Below are 23,292 nucleotides of genomic sequence, written 5' to 3'. Positions count from 1 at the left end.
TCAAGCCTCAGTGTACAAATAATCTTTTGTAGTACGTCCAGAAGTCCAGAAGGTATAAAGCTTTAATACTTTATTTATTCAGAAGATTCCCTAAGAATACTGGTTTTGACTTAACCGGCTATACAGATTCTGATTATGCTGGTTGCAGGATTGATAGAAAGAGTACGTCTGGAAGTTGTCAATTTCTAGGACGTCGGTTGGTTTCCTGGTACAGCAAGAAGCAACACTCTGTGTCCACTTCTACTGCTGAAGCTGTGTACATAGCTGCTGGAAGTTGCTGTGCTCAGATTCTCTGGATCAGGAATCAATTAAATGATTATGGTATTTCTGTCGACAAAATTCCAATATTTTGTGACAACACCAGTGCCATAGCCATTTCAAACAATCCAGTGCAACACTCCAGGACCAAGCACATAGATATCAGGTATCATTTCATTCGAGAACATGTCATGAATGGTACTGTGGTGTTACATTTTGTACCCACGGCTGATCAGATTGCAGACATCTTCACGAAACCACTTGATGAATCCACTTTCTCTAAGTTGGTTTGTGAGCTAGGGATGTTAAATATGCCACGATTCTCTTTGTATATATTTTATATGTATGTTATATATTATTATATATTTATGTGAATCTTCTGTGTAATTATATCTATCTTATTAGATTTTATATAATTATTTGTAAATTATCTGATAATTTTATGTGTAATTATGCATGTTCATATCTGTCTCTATAATTTTCTAAGTGCTGCATACTCCCCTGTAATATTTTCTGTGCATTTAGATAATTATATGTATTTATTTTGTATTTTTCAAAATTAATTAAGCATAAATATTTGTTTTTAAGTTAATTCATTTTAATGAATTAAAGTTAAATTCATAAGTATTTATATTTAATTAAAGTTGAATTTTACAAAATATATGTGCAATATATTATATATTATGTGTATTAGATTTTTGATTATATGTGCAAAAGGTTTTAATTGTTTTTAATAATCAAAAATCCTAATATTCTATTTTTTTTACTGTTTTTAGCTCGGTATGACATTTTTAGAAAATGTCATACCGGCTGTAGCGCGTCTGTAAGCCTTGCAAACACGGAATGACTTTTCCTGAGAAAGTCATACCGCTTTTCACCTTCCCCTCGTTCAGAACACGGTATGACATTACTTGTTAATGTCATACCGACGCTTAAGATATGTCATATTAGGAATCTCGGTATGACATTCCCGTTGTAAGTCATACCGAATTCACCAAACCCGTATGTCTTATCTGTTGAAAGCCATACCTATTCTAGTCTTCTCCTTCACTTCGTTTTTCACATACACACACTCTGCCATTGCTGTTGCTTCGTGTTTTTCAAGTTTTTGAATCAAAAACTTGCTGGTTACTATCATTTCAAGCTTAAAGCTTGCTAGTTACTTCGATTAATCAAGAAATCAAGTCGAATTGCTGCTGAAATTTTGGAAACCGAAACCCTTTTCACCGAGTTCAACCGAGTCGACCGAGTCAGGACGATTTTGACCGAGTTTAAGCGTGTTTCTACCGGTTCTGTGATCATTGGGCTGTGGACTATCTGTACAGATCGAGTTGTGGTGTTTTTAGTTCATTTGATTTCAAACCCTAGTTCTTGATTTCGGCAGTTAGGGTTTTTAAAGCCAATTTGGGGATTGTTTGGATTAATTGGAGTTTAAGGCAGTGTTTGGGACCTTGTAAAGCCATTTTAAGGATTAATTAAATTTTAATTCGATTTTACACATTTAAATCGAATTATTAATTAATTAATTAATTAATTTTTAATTATTAATTGAAATTTGTGAGAAATTTGAAAATTATTATTTTATTTTAAAAATTCTCACTTAATTCAATTTTTAATTTAAAAAAAAAATGGTCGGTCGCTTTGTTATTGAGGAGACTAATTTGAATGGATTCTTCGACCCAGAAGCAAGTCTAGCACGTTTTAGACCGTGGGTCCGTTTTCTGAATAGCCAGTCGCTCGTCAGCACTGCTATTACAGCTCATGTCGAACTCCAAATACAACCAATTCAGGACTTCTACTCGACAACCCTGAACACTACTTTGTTGGATAATTATCGGGTTTCTGGAGATATACATGGAGGACGTACTATTCATCTCAACTCTGACGATGTGAATAGGATACTGGGATTCCCGAGGGAGAATTTTGCTGAACTCCCTACTGAAGATGAGATCACCCAATTCTTTCAGACGATTTTATATCAGGGTGAAATAAACTTGCCTAGGATGTTGAAAGGCAATCTGAAGCCCGAGTGGGACCTTTTCTTCGACACTTTGGCTAGAGTGTTTGCTCCTACCACTCGCAAGAACTTCAATGTAATAACTTCCTTGCTTCAGAAGATTGGATTCTGCATTGCTTTAAATCGTCCGATCAACTTTGGTAAGCTTATACTTCAATCCATTCTTACCAAGTTGGGACCACTGAGGAACAGATCTGTTGAGCAGAATGCCAAAGTCTCTTGCTTTCATCCAAGGTTTATTATGATGTTTCTGAATGACAAATTGACTGACGCTGTAAAGGAACACTACTCCAACTCTCCTGTGGCACCAGTTCCTCGTGCCTGTTCCAAGTTGATGACTCAGTTGGACAATAAGAACAAATTTGCAGCTGTCCTTCTAATTACCACTCCTCACATGCTACAGATGTTCAACACTCCACTGCAGCCGTATCAACTTCAAGTGGCACCTCAACCTCAACCTCAACAACAGCAACAGCAACAGCAACCACAAGAACCTCAACCACTGCAAATTCAACAACCTACACAACACCATCAACAACAACTTCTACAACAACAACAACAACAGCATTCACCTCAACAATCTCAAGAAGCACAGTCTTCACACCATTCATCCAACCAATCATCATATCACTCCCCTATCCATCAACAACAACAATCTATCCCTTCATTTGAAGATCAAATCTTGGACTATGATCTCTTCGAGAATCAACCATCTACATCTGAACCTCTCCCATACCAAACACAATCCCAAATCATACCACAAACACAATCTACCTCACAACCCCTTCCCTCTGACTCTCCTATCAACCAGGAGCTACAGTCCTTCCGTCAGGACCTACAGGTAGCTCAGGTACTTTCTAACTTATCATCTAATTTTAATGTTGATACGTCAGATTATGGTTGTGATCTTGTTTGTGACCTTGATTTTGTTTTCCAGCCTACCAGCAATGAACCTGACAACACACAGGTTCATAACCTAGCTGATGTTTCACTTCAACAAACTCTCGTTTCTCCAAACACATCAACCAACACTTCAATGCAACCTGTTCGTAAAGTTGCAAGGAAACGGAGTACGAGTAGTTTAATGAGTCAACCCACAGCTCTGTCTCCCTCAAAGAAGCAAAGGGTGGAAGCCATGGAGACAACTGTAGCCTCATCTTTGCCTTCCCAACAAGGCTCAGATTTTGAAATGGCAGATAAACAGTCTCTGGACCCATTCTCTCTACAGGATGAGGCCATTGAAATTGACCGTCCGGCCGCGGTAACTTGTACAGAGTCAAGCACTGCGCTAGCACTCACGCTAGTACAAGCCCAAATAGATACACAGGTTTCTATGTTTACAGAGTGCACAGATTTTCAAAATCAATGTATTATATATGAAAACTTTGCTGATCACACTTTCTTTTCTGATCAGGCGGAACTTGGCAGCGTGCAAGTTAATCTGCCCTCACAGGCGTCCGGAGGACAATTTGTTTCTCCACTACCTTTGAACCCATCTCAGGGAACATTGGTAGTATATACAGGTACATCAGGAAGAGTGAATGAACAGAGTGATGTAAGGCAAACACCGAGCGATACACATGCACGTGAGGCTAGTGAAACAGCTTTGAGTGTACGTGAGGTGAGTGCACACACTGACCCTGCTCTGTTTGAGGAACAAATGGCTAAGTTACGAGCTGAATTAGCCAGAATGATTGCTGACAATGAGAAGCTCAAGGGTGCACAGTTGGTGACCCTGGAACAGAAAGCTGAGGAGAGGCCATCCAGTTCTTACAGGGATGAGCTTAAAGAGGAAATCCATGAGTTAGCTGTTGAGATGAGATCCAATCATGAGCTTTACATGTCTAAATTTGAGACCATCGACAGCAAATTGGATCAACTACTCAGGAACTCCAACAAGTCTGATGATCAACCCTCCGGAGAGGATCCCTCAACTAAGGGGGAGAATAGAGAAGACAAAGGTGACAGGGATGATAGAGGCAATAGCTCAAATCAAAGCAACAAGGGAAATACCACTTCTGGATCTGCCCCTGACAAAGAATCTGATAAATCTAAAGGCAAAGAACCGTTACATCAGTCCGACAATGTCTTCAACTCTGATAGTTATGATGACTATCCAAATGACATGGATGATGATGACATCTTCGATGCTACCTATCGTCAGGCAGAAGAAGAAGGTAAATTTGATGAGGGTTATTTGTTTCAGGATGAAGAACCTGTTGACCTCGAGCATGAGGAGAATGTCCGGAAGTTCAAAGCTGAAAATGAAGCAAGGAAGCGTAAGCTTCGTGATTTCCAAAAACTTCTAGAGGACAAGTTGATCACAGAAGAGCAAATCAAGATTGAGAAACAGAAAATCTATGATGTTGCGTGCAAGCAGAAGAATCTTGATATTAAAAGGAAAGTCGGAAAAAGCTGGGACATTGCAAAGAGAATATTCAATGGACCTCAAAGGCAACCTTTCAACATCAAGAAGTTCTTATCTCTGATCTATGATCTTCGAGAGGTAAACCCTGACAAGGATGTCTTTATGCATGCCTTTGCTTTGGAATTGAATTATTTGACTGTGGGAGTCAATAACTTGTTAGAAGAATGGGAGCTAATTGTCCATACACAGAGGAATGGTTCGTTCAGACTATCTGTCGAATCTCTGAAATCATTCTCTGTATCTGAGCTCTGGGTGCTTCGGAACAAGGTAAAGCGCAGCTCCAACCTGAAAGAACTCCTTCGTGACAAACTGCTGGAATGTGCTGTATTCAACAGTCTCAGGTTGTCAGGAATCCTTACTGTGTAAAGTTCATTCACAAGGAGATCTTCAGCACTGTCTATCTCAACGAAGAAGCCTTGCCAAAGTATCCCGCTAAGCAACTTGCTCTTGCCTCCACTCTTTTAAGAACCAAGGGCTTCGCTTCTAAAGCTAAGTCTGATGCTGATGATGTGATTCTTGCTTATTGCACTCGAAAGAATGTTGCTCAGTACTTTCGAATGATGAAAAATGTTATAAAATCTCAGCCATCAGACCTCCGCGAAGACCCTGTGGATTTGGAAGTGCTACATCAACTGGCTCTGGCAAAGGAACGAAAGAAGCGTGGTGAATCCACTACATCTGAAGTGCCAACCAGGGAAGAACCGTCAACTCCTATCCTTCACACTTCTGATATCAAAGATGGAGAAGTTGATCTTTAGATTCATTAGGGATTTGTAATATATGTTCAATAAGAACATCCTTTTGTAATCTATTGTAATCTTTTGAATTCTGGTGAATGTTTAATGAAATACCAGAAACTTTTTGCTATTTACAATTCATGTTTAATCCTTTGTCTTATCAGTTAGTTGAGTTATCCTCTCGATAATTTGCATGTTATGTTAACAAACAAATAGGGGGAGATTGAAAGGCATATGTTTAGCCTATTTGTAATTAAAGAGGTACCAACTCAACTCTGATAAGAAAGCAAGGTAAATAGCAAGTACTGTTGAAGGAATCCGTATGAAGAACGTCAAGTGAATTATTGAAATTATATGTCTGAAATTATTGAAGGTAAATTCCATATGTTTGGCATGGCTTTGCTTTATTATGTCATTTCTAAGCTAGAAAGTCATTCCTTTCAATGTCATACCTAGATCCAAGTGATTTGCCTATAAATATGGTTTCACTTCTTCATTTGATGTTGTTCAAGCATTGTAAAAGCTTTCAAGTTGTTTGTAACTTGCAATTGTTATATCCACAGTTTTATGTGCTTTGATCACTCAGTTGTTTTAATCACTAAACTAGAATACATCCTGTCGAATTTATTCTACGAACTTTAGTGGACATTAAAACGAACCTTATTAATTATATAACAACTTAAAACATTGTTATATTAATTAATTAAAATCTGATTAACAAGTTTAATTCAAATCAGATTATTCCGCCGCGATTTTTAGTGACGATTGTATTCAACCCCCCCTTCTACAATCGTTTCAGGACCTAACAAATGGCATTTGTGCCAAAGCATCAGCAAAAGGAATATTTATATGCAATTGCTGAAAGGTTTGCAAGAATTTTTCATACTGTTTCTCCAACTTCTTGTTATGCAGCCTTTGTGGGAAAGGGAGTGGAGGAACATATGGTTTCACTGGTACCTTTGGTGCAATTTCATCTTCTTTCTGCTCTTCATTTTCCTTTTCTGAAATTTCAGCTTATAGTTCAACTAGTTCATCTTTCTTTGAAGGGGCCTTGTCATTACGCTTGACAGCCTCAACTTCAGGTAATTCTCTTCCATTCCTCAAAGTGATAGCCTTGCAGTGCTCATTATCATTCAAATCTGGTTGACTAGGGAGAGATCCTTGCTCACGAACACCAACCTTGTTAGCAATTTGCCCAAATTGAACTTCAACATCTTTTGTGATGAGGCCATCTGATCAAGCCTTGACTCAACCTTTTCAAATTTAGTTTCCATATTAGCAATAGCTCTAGTAGTCCCTTGTATCATCTTACTGAGTGTAATTTCCCAATCAGCAGGTTCTTTCTTGTCCTTTGGTGGAGTTTGAAACTGTTGTTGATTTGGATACTACTGACGTTGTTGAAAAAAGGGAGGTTGCTGCTTCTGAGCTGCATATGATGGATTAACAGCATGATTATTGTTATAGGAAAGATTGTTGTTGGGCCTCTGATTTGGATTGTAATAAGAATTATTCTGAACAGGCCATGATTGTCTTCCTTGAATTAAAAGCTGCTTCCTCTGGAAATTATTGTGCATGTGAGTGCTGATCAGTACCAGGATCATTATAACCTTCCATTGGAGTAGAAATAACATTGACATTTGCCCTTTGTCCACGAACTTCTTGAGTAAGAGCATCCAATTTCAGAGTGAGCGAGTTCATCATCTCAGTGTCTTGTGCTGATTTCACTGAACTTGTACCACTAGGTGCCCAAGCATAGTTATTTGAGGCAAGTTCCTCGAGAAGTGCCTTAGCTTGATGAACAGGTGCTTTCTTAAAATTACCTCCAGCTGCAACATCCAAACTCAGCTGAATATCAGAATTTAAAGCTCCGTAGAAAGTACTCAGAACCATCCACTCCTCGTAACCATGATGTGGACACTTTCTCAACAATGCCTTGTATCTCTCCCATGCCTGATACAAGCCTTTACCTGGTTATGCTTTGAAAGTAAGAATAATTGCTCTCATTTGCTGATCTTGTCGGAAGAATAATATTTGGATAAGAACTCAGTAGAAAGATTATCCCAAGTAGCTAGAGTAGTATCTGAAAGCTGTTGAAACCATTCCAAAGCTTTTCCCTTTATAGAATAAGGGAACATATGAAGACGAATTTGATCAGCAGTAACCCCATTGATTCTGAAAGAACCACACATTTGCACGAAGCGCTCTAGATTTCGGTGTGGATCCTCTCGCTCAATGTCTCCTTCAAAAGCTGAATTGCTCACCATCTGAATAAGACTGAGATTGATGTTATATTGAGTTGCACCAATCATCGGAGTCTTGTACACGCAATTAGCAGGATTAGGAGTCTCATGATCCTGAATGGATGACTCATCAGGAATAATAACATGGAAATTTTTGTTTGCATTATTGTTATCACCCATCCTGGCCTCCTATTTCTTTTTCCTTGCTTCTTGCCTTCTAACTCGAAAAGTGCGCTCAATTTCTGGATCTGGTTCGAAATTTCCAACACTTTTCGATCTACGCATATATCAAGTGTACCTGAAACGAAACACCAATGAGATAGATCTTGGAAACAAATATTATAAAATCTAAACAATAAGAAATAATTAACCTAAACTTAATATTGCTGCCTTTCCCCGGCAGCGGCGCCAATTTGTTGCAGTGGTTTTATGTTAAGTTCGTCCTCAGGGAAGGACCGAATACAATATCAAATCAAGTATATTACTCCTTTCTATTTAGAAGTTTAGAGAATACATGTGGTTTTTTACTATCAACTAAATTAAACTAATACGCAAGTAAAAGGATGAATTAACGATGGTAAAAAAACAATCTAAGAATTAGGTTTCTTTGCTGGCTATAATGAATGTCAATCAATCGTGATATGCAAGTCTCTACTCTGCTAAAAACAATCCTTCTATTGATTATAATGTTCTCTCCCAAGATACAAAATTATACCTATAATTTAACCTTGAAGTCACTCCCATGATCAATCAAAACCAAATTATAAGCTATCACGAACCAAGATTTACTGTTTCAGAACTCCCCTAATAATCTCCTGATTAATTAATTGAGTTATGTCTGTCATATCATGTACAAGAAGTATAAATCATCTCTCGATTCATTATAAATCCTACAGATACAATTATAGGTTCGCGACTCCTATAACTGTGTTAAGCGCTCAATGACAGATTAGCATAAATAGAGAAATCACAATATTAGCTCAAACAAACATATTAAGCCAACAAATACTCCTCAATCCTCGGATTAGAGGATTAGTTACCCATAAAAATTAAAAAAAACATGAATATATATATATATATAACCGAAATCATGTCACAAGAGTACAAGAGTAAGAAAATACAACTTGACGAAATCTCTCGAACTTGGACTGAATCCCTTCAATCTTTGCTCGAGTTATCTCCGAAAGCTTTCTCTACCTCTATCTCTCAATACACAATATTCGATATCTCTCTAATAATACAAAACCCTAATAATACCAATAGTTTATTGTAATGGTTTCCTTAAAAAATAAATCCGATTTCCTAAAACAAGTTGGATTCTGAAAAAAAATTCGTGGGCTGACTTTCAGGCCTGATTCTGGGCTGATCCATTTGTCTTTAGATATCTAGACCACTTTAAACTTGTAGAAAATTCCGATATCTTCACGTGGGTTGTTAAATCGCCCAATTCTGACGCCCGGAATTCAAGTTATGGTCCAGACAAGATTTGCTGCGCAGGTAGCCCATAAAGTCTGAATTTCCATCAAATAAAAGCCCAAATAAGCTAGTTTCATCCAACTTAATAATATTTATTTTCCTGCCATTAAAAACTTAAAATCAATTAGCAGTTACCCGATTATTTACAAAATACTACAATTATGGGATAAAATCATGTAAAAGCATATATAAATATATGCTCTATTACCACTTAACCAAAGCCATGAGAGGCCTCCAAGGAACTTTACTCATGTATACACATATATATCTACATAGAGTCATGCTCTAGTGAGAACCAATATTAATGTGAGATGTGAGATCTAATCCTAGCCACTCATTCATAAATCTCATCTACATCCATCACTACTCATTAATTTTGCTCACATCCTCATCACCTACCTTCATCTCCTTTATATTCCGACCATCACTTCCAGCAACCGCCGACTCCGGCAACCGGAAGTAAAAAATCACCACTGTCAACAAAAAATCACCAGAAGCAAATCATCACACCACCACCTCCTCCGGTCACTACACTACCCACTACCGCCAACCACCGCATGAAAATCACCATATCCATGCACAAATCACCAGATCTCGGTAAAAATCACCATATTCAAACAAAATCCACCACAAACACCATTAATCATCACACCAGCCCCCTCCGCCACCACCACCACCACCTTCACACCACCCACTGCCATCTGCACACAACCACCATCACATAATCACTGAGCGAAAGTCAAACTGACCAAATATCAATACAAATCAACAAAAACCAACAGAAAATCACCTACTGTATAATAAAAAATCACCACCGACGACTTTTGCAGATCTGAACATATAATACGGAGATCGCGATAGCAACGAAAAGAGATGAAGGCGTGAGGTGAGGGGATGGCCAGAACTCAGGTTGTACTAGTAACCGCGATGCGCTAAGAGAGAGGGGTCGTGAAGGAGAGGGAGACTAGCGGTGGTGTTCCGACGAGGTGAAGCAACGACGGGGGCGGTTGGTGTGTGGTGGTGGTGCGTGGTGTTGGTGGTGGTAGGGGTGGGTAGTGTGGTGGATGAAAGAGATGAAGGATAAAATAGAAATTTAAATGTGTGGTTGTGATTTTATTTAGGGATAAAAATGTGTGGATGAGATTAGATCTCATATCTCACATGGGTTGGGGTTCTCATTTGAGCACTTGCCTATCTACATATATATATATACACACACACACACACACACACACACACATATAAATCTACATATATATATATATATATATATATATATATATATATATATATATAGACACACACACACATTATACTATTAAAGCTCCAACATTGAAAGTTTGGTCGGTCGGTACTTGGGCCGAAATATGGGTTTGTCTGTATAACCAATTATTCCTTTTAACTAAAAAATATCATCTTTTTATATTTTCTAACTAAAAAAATCTCAATCTTCTTAAATAACGTCGAGCAACATAGTAATTACCTTTTTAATTAAAACATGTTATCTTTTTTAGATTTTCTAACTAAAAAAAACCGATCTTCTACAATTAACACGGACGACATATATATAAAATATAACATTATTATATATAATTTTTAATAAATAGCCGATCATATTTTTCAACCAAAATACATTAACACTATTTTTAAATTCTCTGATGATCTCACTTTAAAAGTAATTTATCAATCTATACTATACTATATATTATCATATTATAAAGCCGAAACATGAATAGTTCAGTTGGTCGGTCGGTCTGTCGAGTTGGGTGAGCCGGTTGGTATTTAACTCACAGACCTCCTTAATTTATAATATGTTATAATATATATTTTTATTATCTATTAAATCAAAACATTAAAAAATAGGTTAGTATGATGGCTGGGTATTTGGGTTTACTCTTCGCTTTAACTTATAATATGTTCTATACTATATTATTAATTATATATAACGAAATTTTAAAAGGTTGATTGGTTAGTTTATATCTGGATTTATAAGTCTCCTTAAATTATAACATGAAAAAAAACAAATTTTAACATTCTAATTAAAATATGTATATTCGACCTAATTTTTAACTATCCATTTGACGAACTTAACTATTAAGAATTTTTTCAGCTGTTACATAAAAAAAATTATGTAATCATATTATTCTGTCATAATTTTCTTTTCAAAATAAGACTAGTTAAACTTAAAATATATACAATGAAATAAAAATATTATAACCGCCCGTGCATTGTACGGGTTATAAGCTAGTATCCTATTAAAGCCGAAACATTAAAAGTTTGGTCAGTCGGTACTTGAACCGAATTATGGGCCTACTTATATAATCAATTATCTTTTTTAACTAAAATTATCATTTTTTTTGTAAATTCTAACTAAAAAAACTCATTTTTTAAAATTAACGTTGGACAATATAACAACTATCCTTTTTAATTAAAATACAGTATATTTTCAATTTCCTAACTAAAAACCCGATAACACATACAACATATATACAAAAAAGATAATATTATTATATATAATTATTAATATACAACCATTGATATGTTTCAACTGAATATATTAATGTTATTTTTTACTTATAAAGTTATGATATGTTGTTGAAACATAAAATTAGGATTATTTTAAATCGGTCCCTATACCACCAACCTGGGAATTCATTGACGTTCTGAACTGCAGCACTACCAGGACTGCCAGTAATTTAGGAATTATAATTATAGTATGAAGGTGGCATTTGAAATTTTCTGATACATTATATACATGCTCTTCCTCTTTAATTTTCTTCAAATTTGAACTTTATCTTTAAAATATTAAAAGGCCCCGACATAATTTTCTTCAAGTTTTTGAGTGGAGAATATGAGGCTCAGAGGCTGTGTTGGAAGACCATTTCAAACCAACAAATTGAATTAAGTGTACGGAGCTAATTCACCCGGATAAAATGTATATTGTACAACAAAAGAAAGTTTCTTAGTTTACGGTGATCTATTTGAAATGAATAGAGACGCGGGACATAGTGGTTTTGGTTCTGACTTCTAATGTAACTCAAGGGTGATGGTGAGTTGAAGTCCTCTTTTCTTCTCCAGCTTTAAGAAGGATATTTGGTAACTTATGCTTCAGAAATAGTTAGAATGCATTTAGTGAAGCCTAAACAAAACTTCAGGGTATTAACATTGAGGTCATTAAACGAGTATTAGGTATAGAAGCGCATGATACATAATTACAGATCACTTGATATTGGAGTCATGCATAATACATCATTATATTAGAAGATTCATTAAACATGTGGAAATAACGATATGCATACTCAATCTTTATTTCTTTTGTAACGGTCAAATACTATCTTCATGATCCATAGAATAAGAATAAGAAGAAAAAAGAGAGAACCGATAATGCAAATGGCTATGGCAAGAAGTGGTGTGCCGGATAAGACCACATACGTTCCTGCAATAAAAGTCACCATCATTGCCGAAATAGAAAGAATGTTCAGCACAGTTGATGAAGCATTAAGCAGTGATACTTGGTGGAGATCTTCATTCATCGATTCAAGAAAGTAGAAAAACAATGAAGATGTTGACATCAGTAGAGCTAGTGCGTCTGAGACCATGAATATATTAAAAGCTGTCTTTCTAGAAAGAATCACTAGTCCTTCGTCATCCTCTCCACTTTGATGGAGACCACCCGGCATAGTAAATCCTACAGTAAAAGTTACTGTGGTTGTCAGTGCAGTAACTAGTATTTGGGTGTTGGTCCTCATTTTATATGTTTTTCGATCTTTTGTCCTCTGCTTCTCTAATATCTTCTTCTCTCCCTCAAATTTCACATCTTTTTCCTTTCGTTTACTTGGAGGAGTTTTATTACATCTCCAAATATCCTCTTTCTTCTCTGTTCTTCTACCCCAAAGCTTCCATCCTGATTTACTAGTCAGGACCTCGTCAAGGGCAATTTTAATATGCACCTGTAGATAAAGGTCAACAAATAATTACACGCTTTTAAAAAAAAAACAAATAATTACATATTATCTTAATTCAGAGACATGATCCCTTATAATAACTAATAATACTGTGATGAAACTATAGAGATATTAAATCTATCAATGTAGTAAAATTGCTATTGTCTCAGCGCCTCTGCTGCAATTAGCCAAAGAGCTTGCTAGCATGGTTGACAAGAATGGAAGTTAAACAGAGGTAACCATTTATAGCATACTCAAAGTACACAAGACTAAAGGTTTTACGGTTTACAGTACTTTGTTATTTATTGTTTTAGAAATGACAGAAAACTAGTTTTCATCAATTAGTGAAAAATATAAGTGAGGTTCCTTAGGTACCTGATCGACAACAGTAGCATCTTCAACATAGAGCATGTCCCGAGGAGTAAAATCTCTCTTGTTTCTTGCCATTGTATCAAGTCCTTCATGTTTTAATAGTGCGGGAATAAAACAACCATGGGAGATAAGTAGATGGAGAGGAGTATCGCCATTTTTATCCTTTTGTTTTAAAATCTTGTCCTTGTATTTATTCGGACAATACTTCAGAACACTTTGTACCATCTCTTTTCTGTTATCAGCAGCAGCTTTTTTACTATCAACAATATCAACAACATGAGCAACAACTTTTCTATTTTCAGCAGCATGAGCAGCAGCTGCCATATGTATATTTTTACCATCTTGAGGAATGAGTGTGTATGGAGAGTATGCATCAGAAGACGAAGCTGGCCATAATTCCATTTGTACCATCTCTTTTCTACTATCAGCAAAAACTTTTCTATTATCAATAGCATCAGCAACATCTTTTCTATTTTCAGTAGCACGAGCACGAGCAACAGCTGCCATATGTAGCATATTCTGACTATCTTGAGTAACGAGTGTGTATGGAGAGCACTCATCAGAAGACAAAGTTGGCCATAATTCCATAAGACGTACCAACGTAGAAGTATATCCACGTTCGATTGCTACATAAAATGGAGTTGTTTCCATATCTTTGTAAACAAATGGGTATCCCACATCTTTTTGTGCTTTTATCATGGCATCAAGTATGACATCAAATTCGTAATACACAGCGTAGTGAAGTGGTGTCCACCCATTATCTTCTGTAAAAGTTGCGAGTATTTGAGCCTTTCCCAAGAGACTTAATACAACATCTGAAGGAAAAACAATGTGATCAAGTGAATTACATCAAACATAAGTCAAAGAGAAATATTTCACGCCACATACGGTAACAATTATACTAAAAATTTTACTTAAAGTAATCAAATAATCATATATGAAAGCAGCTGTTAGCCTCATAATTTCAGAAGGTAGTGTATATATTAGAGCAAGTCTCATAGGCTACTTAAATAAGCTCCTAAACTCATGTTTAGGTAATGTATGCACTCCAACACTATCCTAGTGGTTATTTAAATCACTAGCACAACCTTAAATTTCCTAAACATTAACTAACCTCTAGCCATTGCCTATTTAATATTTATGAATAAAAAATTCATCTCTCTCCTTTCTTTATCTTTTCCCTTCTTTTCTCCCTTCTCTCTCAAATTTATTATTCAAATAATAACAGGAGAACAAATATAAAGATTGCTATTGGAGTTGACACTAAAAGTAGATTACTTAAATTACTGAGACTCACTTATTATTTTATATTATTAATAGGTGGTGAGATAGGTAACCTATTGGACTTGCTCTTACGTACCTTTATCAAGGTCTTGAATAGCACGAATTAAGGCAAGCACATCCTTGGGATCATGGTGGATAATTCCAGCTTTGTATGTTTGAGAGAGTGATGTGATAATATCATCACTACACTCGTCATCAATGGCCTTGCAGATTAAACGCATGAGACCATTTCTTTTCATTTCACCACCAGGTTGATAGGCGGGATCTTCTTTGAGTATCAATCTAACAGCGTTGACATCTTTTCTCTCCACAGCAATTTGCAAGACAGTTCTTCCCAGCTCGTCTGTTCTATTAAATAATGCTTCAAAATCTGCAGTTGATGCGTTCTGTGCACTACTCCAGCGTTTGGCTGCATCAACCATCATCCCAATCACATCACTCTCTCCTTCTGTTCCTTCTGTCAAGGTCAAGTTATAATCACTACAAGTCAAGATGAGCTAAAACTACGTTTTTTAAGTTTCTCTTCAGTCCAATTTGGTGTTTTTGCAGCCGTTGACATTATAAGGTGTCAAATTTTTTTATAAAAAAATTACATGATAATTGAGATGAGATATTCTAATTGATGTTAGTTATATAAATACAATGGTCAATTCCAATTAAAACTTAGCACATGCATGTCATTTTGTATTAAACTGTATATTCACTTTTATGCATATCAAGGATTTTTCATATATCCATACCTTGGTCTATATTTTGCATGAGAGAATGCAAAGCAGTTGTCTTCCCAGTACTCGGACCATCTAAAGACAGAGCTGTGCAAGCCGTGCAAATCACCTTCACTATATTTTTGTACCCATTTTCAGCAGCTATGTAGATTGGAGTCTTGCCTTCATGGTTCCGAACATGACTATCGTTTGAATCAGCCTCCACCAGGAGCTTTACAATAGCCACATTATCATTAACGACTGCAAGGTGTAATGTGGTGTTCCCGTTTTGAACGTCAGCCTGCCTAATAAAATCTTGAAGAAAAGTGACTTGATTATGGGCATCATTAGGCAGAAGTCTGGCTGCATCAATGAGAGCTTCAACCACTTGAGTGTGTCCATGTTGTGCTGCAAGGTGAAGTGCAGTTTGTTTTGATCTATCCAGCTTACCCAAAAGGCTTTTGTTTGCAAACTCACTCACAATAAATCGCACGTTTTCTATTTCTCCCTTCATTGATTCAACGTGAAGGATAGTTTCTCCCAATTCATTCAGTTTATATGCTTTCATCCTCAATACAGCTTTGGAAATAGGATCTCCCGCAATGGCATCGGCAAAACAATTGGCAATGACATCAGGATCTTCTTTTATCCCGGTATACTTTTCATGTATCATCAGTTTTGCTTGTCTATCAAGAATCACATCTTTTCTCATTCGTCTACTTGGGAGTACAAAACGAGAAAATTTACCATCCCCTGTAGGATCAGTTTCGATACCATCAAGTGCAATCCTGATTTGCACCTGCAACCAAAAAAACCAACAATTTAACTTTAATTATAATTAGAGACATACTCCATATACATAACCTAAATAGTGAAAAGAGGGAATTGTCGGTAACACGTTTATATATGCATTATTATATATGATGAGTAGTCCTAGGTGTACATATACAGAAAATTTGTACATAATAACATGACAATTGATGTGGAATGTTTTATTAGGATTGTTGATATCTATAAGGAGGACCATTCAATTAAAAGTCATTATGTACAAATTTTTTTACACAATTACAATTACGTACAACAAGCATTTCTTGAGTTATGTGTGCGTGAAGAATGTGCATCTCGTATAATTTTCTATGCATCTTGTATTTGTTTTTGATTGAGAGGATGATGCACATATTTAATATGTTCAACCTCAACCGCAATCACCTATAAGGTTTCCACATGATTTGACAAAAAATTTGTTTTATGACAAGATATTAATTATATATGTATTTATTTTGAAACTGATTTAATTTGAAATATAATATTGACACTGATTTATATAGTATAGCTAGATATATTTTCGTTAGTGAAAGTCCTAAAATGTTATTAATATAATTTATATACTATTTATTATAATTATCGATCACCACATTTCACAGGATAGTGGGCCAAAAAATAGAAGAAAGTAGTTTTTGAAAGTGCAAGTACCTGATCTTCGACGATTTGATCTTGAAAATACAACATGTCACGGGGGATCCATCTTTTCTCGTTTTCTATCCTTATATCAAGTCCTTGGTATTTAAGGAATTCTGGAATGAAGCAACCACCACAAATAAGCAAGTGAAGAGGTGTGTTCCCATCGTCATCTTTCTTATTCACAAACTCTTTGTACATTTGTGGACAATATTTTAAAATGCATCGAATCATCTCTTTTCCACTTTGCAAAGCTGCTAAATGTAATATATTTCTTCCATTTCTATCAACATCAATATATGCAGAAGATGAAGATGGCCACAACCGTAACAAAAGTTTCATCGTAGAAACATATCCTTTCTGGACTGCTACATGAAAGGGAGTTGAAATTCTGTCTGGATATCTAAATCCATGTCCATATGTTTTTTGTGCTTCTATTATGATTCCAATTATGGAATTATGCTCGTAATACACAGCATGATGAAGTATTGTCCATCCTAGAATGTCGTGAAAGGTAACAAGATCTTGGACACCACGATTATTCAGCAGGCTAAGGACATATTCTGGCAAAAAAAGTTATAATGGCAAAGAAAGTTATAATAGTTGAATACAGTCTGCATTATTCTTTTATATATTCATATCTAGTTTTAAATTGTTAGAGCATCTAAAACCATGAATTCAAATGTTTATTAATTATAGTTTTGAACATAATGTGGTGCAACTTTAAAATAATTCTTACACATGTAAATTATAGTGTAGAACATATTTTAAATTTATCTCATATTTAAAAATATTATAAAACAAAATAAACCAAAATTGATATTAGAAAAGGAGATAATTGCATATCGCACCCCGTAACTATCGTTCAAAAACGATATTGTACTCATATTTTGGGAAACTCAACTCGCACCCCCTATCTTTACATTTTAATAACGATACGCACCCTCCTCCGTTAAATTCCCAAAGTATCGTTATTGAAATGTACTCATACGTATCGTTATTGAAATGTAAAGATAAGGGGGCGAGTTGAGTTTCCCAAAGTATGGGAACAATATCGTTTTTGAAGGGGTGCGATGTACAATTACCTCTTAGGAAAACTATAAAAACTATTTTTTTGACTCTACAGAAATGTTAACATCTACAATATTATATTTATTTAAATAATATTTGAATAAATGACATAATATGTACCTTCCTTGCGGCTATCAATAGCAGAGATCATTTTGTGCACATTGGCAGTCTTACTGGATTGAACTCCATTTTGATATACTCTGGTGAGTAAATTGACCATAGCATTGTTCTCTTTATCCATGTCCATGGCTCTGTAAATTAAAGGCATGATACCAATCAACTCAGGATACCTGTGCGGCCAGTGATAAGCTGGATTTTTCGCTAATATCAGTTGAACCACGTCCAAATGATCTTCCTCTACAGCAAGTTCTAAAATCATACGTCTCTTCTCATCGGTCTTAGTGAAGAACTGCATCAACCTTTTAGATCTCTCATCTGGGGTCCCATGCTTATTTGCATGTTTGACCGCTTTAATGATTAACTTAATCACTGCTGTACCTTCTTCTTTGCTCCCTGCGAGGAAAGTACATATAATATTAGAAGAAAGTCTCCCTAATTTTGACATATTTGTAATTCAAATATTTAAGATGTTAGAGCAAGTCCAATAAGTTAGTCCCCTAATTTTTTTTATTATTATTTTAATATTAAATTTGAGGGAAAGAAGGTGGAAAAGGAAAGAAAAGTTAAAGAAAGAATGAAGAAGATGAATTTTTTATACATAAATATTAAATATATAATAGATAGCGGTTACCTAAAAACAAGTAATGACTAGCAAATTTCGGGATGTGCTAGTGATTTAAGTAATCACTGGCATAGTATTATAGGGACATTTTTTTTATACATTACCTAAATGTGAGTTTAGGAGTACATTTAGGTAACCTATTTGATACATTACCTAAATGTGAGTTTAGGAGTACATTACTCTAAGAGCAAGTCCAATGGTGATGCTAAAGTAGGTGCTATTGCTATAATACAACATCCCAGCAAAAAACTCAAAAACTCAACTCCAATAGGATGCTAAATTTCAATGTAAAATAGCAAAATGCTATATTTGGTGCTAAATATGAAACCAAGTATAGATGGTGCTATAATTGCCACATAAGCATGCAAGCGACAAAATGCATTAATAAAGTAATAATTACAAATATAGTTATATACTTTAAGATTATGTAATTAGAATATAGCTTTATTTAGATATGTTTGGTGCTATTTTGCATTTACCATTAGACAATAATATCTATTTTAACACCAAAAACCACTTTTTGGTTTCAAATTATAACAATAACTACACCTATTTTAACATCATCATTGGACTTGCTCTTATAAGATTTATTTTATGATGCTGAAATGTTATAGTATCTGTAATTATCAAGTAAAACTAGTTTCTTCCTAAACATGTAGAATGTTGTATTTTATAAAAAGTGGAAGGCAAAAGTGTTCATGAGTGTGTTCTATTTTGATTTTAGCAGAACACAATCAACACAAACATGCATATATTTGTATTTGAGCACTTAAATGAAAGTTGAATTAGAACCGGCGACTAACTAAAAATTATATGGGACGGTGATGTTCTGAAAACAGAGAGCTATTTATGGTAAAGGAAACAATATAAAAGAACTGTATATACCTTTATATCATCGAAAAAAGAAGAAGAAAAAGTCACTTAAAAGATATTAAATCGTTATTTATAACATATATCCTACATATACCTTTGTCGAGATTCTTGATAAGAATATGTAAAACAGTTGTCCTGCCAGCACGACCATCCAAATCAGGAGCATCCAAATCAAGTTGAGAAGTGCAAGTTGTACAGATCATCTTCACTATATCATAGTACCCCCTTTTGACAGCTATAAAGATTGGCGTTTCACCTTCACTGTTCTGTGTATGTGAATCACTTGGATCGGCCTCCACTAATAGTTTAACAAGGGCGACATTACCCTTCCTAACTGCGTCGTGTAAGGCAGTATCCATCTCATCATCATCTCGCCTAAGGAAAGATTGAAAACCAGTAACTGAACTATCATTATCTAGAGGAGGCGGCAAATGTTTAGCAGCATTAATGAGGATCTCAGCCACTTCGGTGTGTCCTTCACACGATGCCAAGTGAAGTGCAGTCTGTTTATATTTGTTAAGCTTGACTAGCAGGTTTTTGTCTGCAAACTTCCTTAATATAAATCGTACTTCTTCTGTATTACCGTTTTCGGATTCTGTGTGAAGGATAGTTTCTTCGTATTTGTCCAGTTTATCAGCATGCATCTCCAGTGCAGCTATGGCATCAGCATCTCCCGCAATGGCAGCTGCATACAGAGCATCTTTGTGCATAATTTTGTAGAGGCTTCCACCTGGGCTTTCAGCTATATACATAAACATGTGTCAAATTGTGTGTATTTTAGAAATCATCATGACATTGAATGTGGTCAAAAAGAAATTTAACTTAAAAGAAACTAAATATAGTTTAATTAGGTTCCAGCAGTCACTTCTCCGCTTTTCAATCTTCATCATCTTTACTCTCTACTCATTAATTATTTTCGCTCTTCCATCTCCTCTCTTATTTATCAGTTTTATTAATAAAATCAAGATCTAACCCATTTTGGGTGAGTTCTTGTTGAGTACTTTGTCATTAAACCTGTTAGTCGTGGCCATCTTTTTGGGATGTTTGTGTTTGTTTTGATGCTTTTGTGTGTTTTGTTATGAGTTTCTGTAACTTTTGTAAAAAGGACTTACATGGTATTTTGGGTGATCCGTAAAACTTGCATTAAATATAGTGAATATCGCAAGAGTTCACCTTTAACAACAAAAAATTGTTGATATTTTGGGGTCATTTGTTGATCCAATATCAGTTGATGTAAATGATAATTTTGAACATCGGGTTATAGATGATACTTATGTGAATGTCAATTACGATACTATATATGTTCACAACTGATATAGATTGGACTGCTCGTGATTTGATTGTACTTTTCAGATTAAAAAAATTAAATATTTTTTGTGTTAAGTGATCTGAGAAAACAATGCAGCTATATGTTTAGCTCATTTTTTGTTTCATAATCAGGTTGTAACTGATAGTTCGCAGGTTTCTCTCGGCTGATTTCAGTCATTTATGAAATTCTTGGCTTTTTGTCAAAAAAAAATAGTTTAATTAACTATAGGGTTCGCATGTAAAGGAAAGAGGCAGAGTCTTTATAAGGCATACCTTGGTCGAAATTCTTGTCACGCACAACGGTACTACAATCAGGTCCGAGCAAAGATGGAGCAAAGCAAGTTGTAGAGATCACCTCTGCTATACTGTTCAACCCTTGTTCCACAGCTATGTACATTGGTGTTTTGCCATCATCATTTTGAATATGTGTATCACTTGGATCCGCCTCTACTAATAGCTTAACAATAGCTAGGTTCCCTTTCTTAACTGCGGCATGTAAGGCAGTGTCCTCATTTAGATCAGATTGCCTAAGAAACGCTTGAAAAGAAGTAGTTGGATCTTCTTGAGTGTTATCATTATCTGAAGGATGCAAATATGAAGCTGCGTCGATGAGGATCTCAGCCAATTCAGTGTGTCCATATATTGCTGCCAAGTGAAGTGTAGTTTGTTTCTCTGAAGTCAGCTTAGCCAAAAGATTTTTTTTTGCAAACTCCCTCAAAATAACTCGCACACGTTTTGCGTTAGTAGTTTCTTCACCTCGGTTGAGTATATCAGCTTGCGTCTCCAATTTAGCTATGGCATAAGCATCTCCCGCAATGGCAGCCACAAAGAAAGCATATCTATCCATAATTTTAAATAGAGTTCCACCAGGGCTCTTACCTGTAATGTGTGTATATGTCAAGAAAATTCTAGCAAAATATTAAAGATAAAGGATTTAGAATAAAAGAAAAAAACAAGTACCAGAAGAGTCTTTAAAAAGCACCACAGTACTACCATCAGGTCCGTCCAAAGACGGAGCTTTGCAAGTTGTAGAGATAATCTCTGCAATATGGTTGAGCCCGTTTTCCACAGCTATGTACATTGGTGTTTTACCATCATTGTTTTGAATATGTGTATCAGTGGGATCGGCTTCTACTAGTCGCTTAACAATAGTGGCATTTCCTCTCAACACTGCTGCATGTAAGGCGGTGTCCATATCTTTATCACCTTGCCTGACAAAAGCTTGAAAAGAAGTAAGTTTCGGATTATGATCATCATCTGAAGGAGGTGGCAAATCGCAAGCTGCATCAATGAGGACCTCAGCCACTTCAGTTTGGCCTTCATATATAGCCAAGTGAAGTGCTGTATGCTTATATCTACTAAGCTTCGCCAAAAGATTTTTGTGTGCAAATTTCCTCAAAATGAATTTCACACGTTCTGTATTTCCCTTCTCTGATTGCAGGTGAAGGATAGTTTCTTCGAATCGGTACAGTCTATCAGCTTCTATCTCCAATTCAGCAGTGGCAGCAGCATCTCCGGCCATGGCAGCATCGAACAGAGTATCCAGATCCATAACTATATTTTACTCTATCACTGCTCCTGCCTGGTGGAATTTCTCGGATTATACAACAAACTTGCAAGCACCCTGGAGCTAGTTATATAAACTTATAAAGAGATGCTTGGTGTATGGCTGTATATTTAGAAGATGTTCACCAACCTCTAGAGTCCAAACTCGAACTAGAGTCCGGTAAAATGGAGCTAGATGAGAAGACTTCTAGAGCAGGAAGAACTAGAAAGTCTTTGTACAATCATATATGTCACAATTGTGATGTATGATTTAAGCCTTAAAGATATATATTCACCACTGTATATTCATGTCTGCTTAATTAACTAATCCACCTCTGTGATTTCTTTAACAGTTCCCTCTTTCAACAAATTATGGACCTATTAACTATTTAGCCAGAGTTTCTTTTTACAACTTCTGGATTTATAAGTTACAAACAGCTTTTACGGATATATTTATAATTGCCCAGTAAACTTAATAAACACTTTTTCCTTCCATTTGCTGCCCATAATCTATATTGGGTGTGTTTTTACGTATATAATGAAGAATCAAATTGTAAGTTGTTTGAGGACTACTGTATGGGTATAAGATAATTTGTGCATTTTCATTTTAAACTGATAAAAAAAAGAAACCTTCAACCATGTAACTAATCAAGCTGCTAGTTATCATATTGATACTAATAATTGACTCAGCACCAGCCAAGAATTGCGAGTAGGACCAAAAATAAGGAAGAGCCTGTTGTATTGATCACGGGTAGTACGTACTAGTACTCCCAAAATAATTATAAGAAAATGACACTTTCACATATCTCACAACTTACAAGCTGTCTTGATCAAG

At 35.6% G+C, this 23,292-nt stretch overlaps 1 protein-coding gene across 1 annotated transcript; it reads right to left on the bottom strand.

The window, feature by feature from the left end:
* Window positions 1–12,358: 12,358 nt before the first annotated feature.
* LOC108207200 (uncharacterized) lies at window positions 12,359–22,712 on the bottom strand. Its single transcript, XM_064086983.1, has 9 exons — window positions 21,873–22,712; window positions 21,186–21,791; window positions 19,699–20,346; window positions 18,110–18,502; window positions 16,934–17,481; window positions 15,497–16,259; window positions 14,833–15,213; window positions 13,476–14,287; window positions 12,359–13,106 (listed from the first exon to the last, which is right to left on the bottom strand). The coding sequence occupies exons 1-9, from the start codon at window positions 22,462–22,464 to the stop codon at window positions 12,456–12,458; spliced, it is 5,394 nt and encodes a 1,797-aa protein (XP_063943053.1). The 5' UTR covers window positions 22,465–22,712; the 3' UTR covers window positions 12,359–12,455.
* Between the last annotated feature and the right edge of the window lie 580 nt (window positions 22,713–23,292).

This window comes from Daucus carota, chromosome 2 (genome assembly GCF_001625215.2).
Source record: "Daucus carota subsp. sativus chromosome 2, DH1 v3.0, whole genome shotgun sequence".
NCBI classification, from domain to species: domain Eukaryota; kingdom Viridiplantae; phylum Streptophyta; class Magnoliopsida; order Apiales; family Apiaceae; genus Daucus; species Daucus carota.
Note: the sequence above shows the minus strand (reverse complement) of the source record. Positions and strands in the feature narration are given on the sequence as shown.

Coding starts and splice junctions, on each gene's coding strand:
- LOC108207200 (XM_064086983.1), bottom strand. CDS start 22,464: ATGGATCTGGATACTCTGTTCGATGCTGCCATGGCCGGAGATGCTGCT. Junction 16,260..16,933: donor ATCAAATCGTCGAAGATCAG/GTACTTGCACTT, acceptor TTTTGGTTGCAG/GTGCAAATCAGGATTGCACT. Junction 13,107..13,475: donor ATGCTACTGTTGTCGATCAG/GTACCTAAGGAA, acceptor CTTTATCTACAG/GTGCATATTAAAATTGCCCT.